Source organism: Leucoraja erinacea, chromosome 12 (assembly GCF_028641065.1).
Source record: "Leucoraja erinacea ecotype New England chromosome 12, Leri_hhj_1, whole genome shotgun sequence".
Taxonomy (NCBI): domain Eukaryota; kingdom Metazoa; phylum Chordata; class Chondrichthyes; order Rajiformes; family Rajidae; genus Leucoraja; species Leucoraja erinaceus.
The window spans coordinates 4,719,342-4,727,388 of record NC_073388.1 but is presented as its reverse complement, the minus strand read 5'-3'; the positions used below and the strand labels follow the sequence as shown (position 1 = coordinate 4,727,388).

General features: G+C 47.5%; 1 protein-coding gene across 1 annotated transcript in view; it reads left to right on the top strand.

The window, feature by feature from the left end:
* Positions 1 to 7,046: 7,046 nt before the first annotated feature.
* LOC129702015 (nuclear protein AMMECR1-like) overlaps positions 7,047 to 8,047 on the top strand; it is a 108,845-nt gene continuing 107,844 nt past the window's right edge. The window contains 4 exon segments of the mRNA XM_055643502.1: positions 7,047 to 7,178; positions 7,180 to 7,232; positions 7,235 to 7,284; positions 7,287 to 7,387. Coding sequence (XP_055499477.1) covers positions 7,048 to 7,178; positions 7,180 to 7,232; positions 7,235 to 7,284; positions 7,287 to 7,387 — 335 coding nt within the window. The 5' untranslated portion in view covers position 7,047.

The following is an 8,047-nucleotide window of genomic DNA, read 5'->3' as shown; positions in this document are numbered from 1 at the left end:
ATGCTGCATTCCCTCAATAGTAAGAATGTCCTTCCTCAAATTAGGAGACCAAAACTGCACACAATACGCCATGTGTGGTCTCACCAGGGCCCTGTACAACTGCAGTAGGACCTCCTTGCTCCTATACTCAACTCCTCTTGCTATGAAGGCCAACATGCCATTTGATTTCTTCACTGCCTGCTGTACCTGCATGCTTACTTTAAGTGACTGATGTACAAGAAACCCGAGTCTTGTTGCACCTCCCCTTTTCCTAATCCGACACCATTCAGATAATAACCTGTCTTCTTGTTCTTGCCACCAAAGTGGATAACCTCACATTTATCCACATTATACTGCATCTGCCATGCAACCTCATAGGCCCACTCACCCAACCTATCCAAGTCATCCTGCAGCCTCATAGCATCCTCCTTGCAGCTCACACTGCCACCCAGCTTTGTCATCTGCAAACTTGGAGATTTTACATTTAATTCTTTTGTTTAAATCGGTAATGTATATTGTAAATAACTGGGGTCCCAACACTGAGCCTTGTGGCACCCCACTAGTCACTGCCTGCCATTCTAAAAAGGAACCGTTAATTCCAGTCTGCTCTTTGCTTCCTGTCTGCCAACCAGTGCTCTATCCATGTCAATACCCTATCCCCAATACCACGTGCTCTAATTTTGCACACTAATCTCTTGTGTGGGACCATTGTCAAAATATGTTTGGTTACAAATTTTGTCATAGACATAATTAAAGCACCTACCCTATCATGACCAACTGTCTTCTAAATGCTACCTTAGCACCTGCCTCAACTTGAGAGAACTATCTCCTCTGGCAGCTCGTTCCATACACCCACCATTCTGTGTGATAGAAAGAGTTGCCACTCAGATTCCTACTTAAATGTTGTCCCTTATCTTAAACCCATGTCCTCAGCTTTCCCCGACCCTGGGCAAAAGAATATACCCTCACCCCAACAATCCCACTACCCCCACCCACCCCCAACCTCAATGCGCACACCTCCACATTCCACGTAATAATTTTGCCAATATTTTAATTAGCCATTCTCGTTGCAGTCTGCAACCTTACATTCTCCTTTTCAAAATAAAATCTCGTTCCTTATCATTTTGTAACATAAATACTGGATAACTGGAATTGTATACTTTCAAAGAGAATGATTTTCTCATGGTTTAGTGAATGCAGATATCCCTGCTTTGGCCAGCATCTGGTCTCATATCAAAGCAACGATTTGAACATTTGTTTTGCTTCCCTGATCCACTTTGACTGACTTTTTTAATTAGCTTTAAAAAAAAAGTTTTAACCCACAAAGATGTACTGATCTCCACAAAACACACAGTGCTGGAGGAACTCAGCGGGTCAGGCATCATTTGCGGAGGGAATGGACGGGGGCTGTTTTGGGTCGGGACCCCTCTTCAGATGTACGGTTTTAATTTGTCCTGCTCTCATTAACGTTCTTTCATCTTGCTATACTGTATTAGCAGTTGAGTTGTTGGAGGAGTGTGAATTACAGATTCGTTGTCTAACATTTGCCGGTTCTGCTGGTACCAAGACCTTCTTATTGAGTTCTAGTTCATGAAGATGAAAATAGTATATAGAATTTGAATGGATCTTTAAGATTTGTCAATTTGTACATATGCACAAGGGAAGCCAAATCCATAACAAAAGAAACCCACACTGTTTAGGTCTGACTTACATCAATATTTTTTTTGAAAACTATGAGAATTGCAAGTCTTAAGAGCACAATTATTTTTCTTCTTTTATAACAAAAGCCAAACCACTAAAAATAAATAAATAAATAAATAAAACTACAGACGGCGAGTCAGGCTGTATACCTGAAGAACATGGAGAGGTGACGTTTCGGCTCGGCACCTTTCTTCAGACTGATTGTAGTGGGGCGTGGGGGGGGAGGGGATAGCTGGAAGAGAGGAGAGGCAAGACAAAGCCTGACAGGTAATAGATTGATAGAGAGGAGATGAGGCTTGGGGGTTGCTAGGCAGAGATGAAAAGACAGAAGATGTGAAACAAAAGGAGTAACAAATGTGAGGAAGGGTCTTGACCCGAAACAACACCTATCCATGCTCTCCAGAGATGCTGCCTGGCCCGTTGAGTTACCCCCAGTCTTTGTGTCTTTTTTGAATCCCTCAAATATTTGGGTCACAACTACTCCAAATTCCTTTTTTGGAAACTAGAAAACATAGAAATTAGGGTGCGGAGTAGGCCATTCGGCCCTTCGAGCCTGCACCGCCATTCATATGATCATGGCTGATCATCCAACTCAGTATCCCGTACCTGCCTTCTCTCCATACCCCCTGATCCCCTTAGCCACAAGGGCCAAATCTAACTCCCTCTTAAATATAGCCAATGAACTGGCCTCAACTACCCTCTGTGGCAGAGAGTTTCCACAGATTCACCACTCTCTGTGTGAAAAAAGATATTCTCATCTCGGTCCTAAAATACTTCCCCCTTATCCTTAAATTGTGACCCCTTGTTCTGGACTTCCCCAACATCGGGAACAATCTTCCTGCATCTAGCCTGTCCAACTCCTTAAGAATTTTGTAAGTTTCTATAAGATCCCCTCTCATTCTTCTAAATTCTAGAGAGTATAAACCAAGTCTATCCAGTCTTTCTTCATAAGACAGTCCTGACTATCCAGGAATCAGTCTGGTGAACCCGTCTCTGCACCTCTATCTATGGCAATAATGTCCTTCCTCAGATTTGGAGACCAAAACTGTACGCAATACTCCAGGTGTGGTCTCACCAAGACCCTGTACAACTGCAGTAGAACCTCTCTGCTCCTATACTCAAATCCTTTTGCAATGAAAGCTAACATACCATTCGCTTTCTTTACTGCCTGCTGCACCTGCATGCCTACCTTCAATGACTGCAAGAATTGCAAATATTAAGAGCTTGATGACTTTTTCTTTCCCCCACCCTCTTTTTAACCCTTTTAGGCTTGCACAAAATGGTAGCTGGTGAGTTAGTTTAGTTTATTGTCACGTGTACCGAGGTACAGTGAAAAGCTTTTTGTTGCGTGCTAACCAGTCAGCGGAAAGACAATACATGATTACAATCCAACCATTTACAGTGTATAGACACATGATAAGGGAATGACGTTTAGTGCAAGGTAAGGCCAGCAAAGTCCGATTAAGGATGGTCCGAGGATTACCAAAGAGGTAGATGGTAGTTCAGCACGTCTCTCTGGTTGTGGTAGGATGATCCTCATGATTACTTGTCCTCTCTGAATTTACCCGCCACTGAGTTCATTGCAGCATTTGAGCATTGAGTTTTGGCCTGACGGATGTTGATTGACAGCTGTGGCTGGGCCTTATGTGAGATTGTGCTCCTACCCCAGCCACTGCCAGGCTCTGAAGATGGACAGGAACCAGCCCAGTTTATGTTTTGTCTCGTTTATTATACATTATCTGTGTGCATTGTGTTTACAACCTTTTAAGAATCTCATAAATATAATTCAGAGCGACAGTGTGTTTTGGAGAACACGGACAGGAGGCGTTTCAGGTCTGGACCCTTCTTCAGGACCCTTAGTCCTAAGAAGGGTCCCGACTTGAAATGTCACCTATCCATGTTCACTATGGATGCTGCCTACCTGCTGTCAGTAAGTTGTCTTGTTTTGTAAACCAGCATCTTGTATCTGTATTGATAGCTTTTGTTGTTGTTTTTAGACTAGATTTACATTATGTGTACTATGTTTACATGCCTGTTATGCTGCAAGTAAGAATTTCATAGTTCTGTTCTTGATACATATGAAACAGAGGGACACTATCTTTTATTCATTAAGTAAGATTAGTTATAGTTCCGTTCTCAGTAGATATTTCACATGGACAGTGTGTGTGTTGTTTATTATGCAGTATGTGTGTGTGTTTACTGACCCGTTTTTGCTGCAAGGCTCGGTGCTGGGACCCCAGTTATTTACAATATATATTAACGATTTAGACGAGGGAATTAAATGTGACATCTCCAAGTTTGCGGATGACACAAAGTAAGATCATCATCGTTCTATTCTCGGTCCACATAACACAGAGGGTCAGTGTGTTTTGGTTTTAATGTACATTATCTGCGTGCACTGTGTTCTATTCTTGGCATAAAGGACACAGGGGGACAATGTAATTAGTTTATTGTACGTTATCTGTGTGTGTGTACTGTTTACAGGCCTGTTATGCTGATGGAAGTAAGAATGTCACTGTTCCATTCTCAGTAAATATGACATGGACAGTGTTTTTTTGTTTATTGTACATTATGACTGTGTGTTTACAGACACGCTGCTGCAAGTAAGTTCCATTCTCGGTACATCAGGCAGAGGAGCAGTGTGCTTGGTTTATTATGCATTATGAGAGTATGTTTACAGGCCTGTTATGTTTGCTGCAAGTAAGAATTTCATTGTCCCATTCTCGGTAAATACAACACAGGGACAGTGTGAGTGAGTGAGTGTGTGTTTACAGACCTGTTGTGCTGCAGCAAGTGAGAATATCGTCTGTTGTCTATACGCATGACACTGAAGGACAGTGTGTTTTGTTTATACATTATGTGCACGTACTGTTTTTACAGGCTGCTGCATGGGAGAATTTCATTGTTCAGAATTTCATCGTTCCATTCTCAGTAAATATGGCACAGGAACAGTGTTTATGATACATTGTGCGTGTGTGTTTACAGACCTGGCTATGCTGCTGAAAGTAAGAATACATAGTTCTGTTCTCGGTACACATAACACAAAATGAACAGTGTGTTCATTCTGAAGAAGGGTCTCGACCCGAAACATCCACCTATTCCTTCGTTCCATAGATGCTGCCACTCCCGCTGAGTTTCTCCAGCATTTTTATCTACCTTTGATTTTTCCAGCATCTCCAGTTCCTTCATGTATACTTTGTGTGTACATTATATGCAGTGACTAGTGGGGTGCCGCAAGGCTCGGTGCTGGGACCCTAGTTATTTACAATATATATTAACGATTTAGACGAGGGAATTAAATGAAGTTTGTGGATGACACAAAGCTGGGTGGCAGTGTGAGCTGCGATGAGGATGCTATGATATTGCAGGGTGACGGATAAGTTGGGTGTGCAGATGCATGGCAGATGCAGTATAATGTGGATAAATGTGAGGTTATCCACTTTTGTAGCACGAACAGGAAGGCTGATTATTATCTGAATGGTGTCAGATTAGGAAAAGGGGAGATGCAACGAGACCTGGGTGTGCTTGTACATCAGTCACTGAAAGTAAGCATGCAGGTACAGCAGGCAGTGAAGAAAGCTAATGGCATGTTGGCCTTCATAGCGAGAGGATTTGAGTTTAGGAGCAAGGAGGTCCTGTTGCAGTTGTACAGGGCCCCGGTGAGACCGCAACTGGAGTATTGTGTGCAATTTTGGTCTCCTCATTTGAGGAAAGACATTATTGCTATTGAGGGAACGCAGTGTAGGTTCATCAGGTTAATTCCTGGGATGGCGGGACTGACATATGATGAAAGAATGGATCGACTGTGTTCATATACACTGGAAAGGATGAAAGGAGATCTTACAGAAACATATAAAATTCTTAGAGGATTGGACAGGCTAGATGCAGGAAAAATGTTCCCGATGTTGGGGGAGACCAGAAGCAAGGGTCACACAGTTTAAGAATAAGGGATAAGCCATTAGGAGTGAGACAAGGAAAAACTTTTTCACCCAGAGAGTTGTGAATCTATGGAATTCATTGGATATTTTCAAGAGAGAGTTAGATTTAGCTCTTGGGGCGAAAGGAATCAAGGGATATGGGGAGAAAGCAGGAACGGGGTATTGATTTTAGATGATCAGCCATGATCATATTGAATAGTCTACTCCTGCACTTCTGTGTCTATGCAGGTACAGTGTTTACAGGCCTGCAATGCTGCATGCAATTAAGAATCTCACTGTTCGATTCTCACCAGACATGACAATTAAACACTTAACGACAAATTCTAAAACAGTAGTTTGAAGCGGGGGACGGGGGGGGGGGGGGGGGGGGGGGGTGAGTAAGGTGTGGGTCACTCACGGGGAGGGGGGGCAAGCTCCATCCTCTCTGCCGGGGCTAGGCCGCGTTGCCATGGCGATGGGGGGCGCTGATCTCTTTCTCCTTCTCTCTGCCCCTTGTAGGTCCTCTCATCTCTCCCCACCTCTCCTCCTCCGTCTCTCTCTCTCAACCCCTTGCAGGCACTTCTCTCCTCTCCCCCGACATCTCTCCTTCCTTTCTCCTCTCCCTCTATACTCCTTGCAGTTCTGTCCTCTCGCCCTCTCTTCTCCTGCCTCTGTCCTCTCTCCTTCTCCATCTCTCTCTCTCTACCACCCCCTCTCCTCTCTCTCTCTCTCCCCCTCCCTCTCTCTATCTACCCCTCCTCTATCTCTTCCTCTCCCCCCTCCTCTCTCCATCTGCTCCTCTAACCGTCCCCTCCTCCCCCCTCCCTCTGCCTCCCTCCTCTCTCTCCCTCTCTAACCCTCCTCTCTTGTTCCCCTCCCTCCCCACACCTCCTCCTACTTCCACCCTCCCCTCCCTCATTCTCTCCCTCCACGCCTTTCTCTCTTCTGTATCTCCCTGCTCCCCTCCCCTATCTCTCTCTCTCCCTTCCTCTCTTCCCCTCCCCTCTCTCTTTCCCTCCTTTCCTCTCTCTCTCCTCTCCCCCTCCCTCTCTCCTTCTCTATATCTCCCTCTCTCTCTCTCTCTCTGTCTCTCTCTCTCTCTCTCTCTCTCTCTCTGTCTCTCTCTCTCTCTCTGTCTCTCTCTCTCTATCTCTCTCTCTCCCTCTATCTCTCTCTCTCTCTCCCTCCCTGTCTCCACTCCCTCCCTCTCTCTCTTTCTCCCTCCCTCTATCTCTCTCACTTCAATTTTCAAACCTTATCTCCCTCATCCCTCAAAAAAACATTGTTCTCTCTCCCTCTCTTCTCTCCCCCTCTCTATTTCAACCCTCTCATCAATATCTCTCCCCCCCTCTCTCTCTCTCCCCTCTCTCTCCCTCCCTCTCTCTCTCCCCTCCTCCCTCTCTCTCTCCCTCCTCTCCTCTCTCTCCCCCCCCCCCCGGGCGCGGGGACTATGGGTAGGAAGCGCGGCTTCGCGGAGGAGGCGCCGGCGGACAGCAAGATGGCGGCGGGCTGCTGCGGAGTGAAGAAGCAGAAGCTGTCGAGCTGCTCCTCGTCGTCCACCTCGTCGTCGTCCTCCTCCTCTCGCCAACGCCAACGCTGTCAGCGCCGCCAACACGGGCGACAACCACTGCAAGGAGGCGGCCGCACCAACGGCTGCCTCGGCCCCCTCCCCGGCGGCAGGAGCATGGGTGGTCAAACGCCGAGATGTGCGGCTTCTGCTTCGACGTCCTCTACTGCCATCTGTACGGATACCAGCCTCCCCGCAGTCCCCGCTTCACCAACGACCCCTAGTAAAGTCTCTGCTCCCCCTCATCTTCCCCCCCCCCCCCCTTTCTTCCCCCCTCCCTCCCCTCATCTTTCCACCCCTCCCCTCTCTTCTCCCCCCCCCTCCCCTCTGTTCCCCCCCCCTCTCTTTTCCCCCCTTCCCCTCATCTTTCCCTCCCCCATCCTTTTCCTCCCTCTCTCTTCCCCCCCCCCCTTCATCCCCCTCCCTCTCCCCCCCCCCCCCCCCTCCCCTTCTCCCCCCCCCCCTCATCCCCCTCACCTCTCCTTCTGTCTCCCCTCTCCTCTTCTCCTCCTCCCCCTCCTCCTCTCTCTTTTCTTTCCCCTCCCCCCCTCTCCTCCCCCCCATCTCCCTCCTCCCTCTCCCCCACCTCCCCCCTCCTCTCCCCCCCACCCCACTCTCTCCCCCTCTCTTTTTCCCCCCCCCCCCCCTCTCTCCCTCCTCCATTTCTCCCCTCTCCCCCCTCTTTCCTCATTCCCCTGTCCCCTCTTTCCTCCCCCCTCCTCATCTCTTCTCCCCCTCCTCTCCTCTCCCCTTCCTCCCCTCTTTTCCCCTCTCCTGCCTTTTCCCCCCCCTCCATCTCTCCTTCCCCTCTTTTTTCCCCTTTCTCCCCTCTTCCTCTCCTTCCCCCCTTCTTCTCTTCCCCCCTCATCTCCCCGTCCCCCCT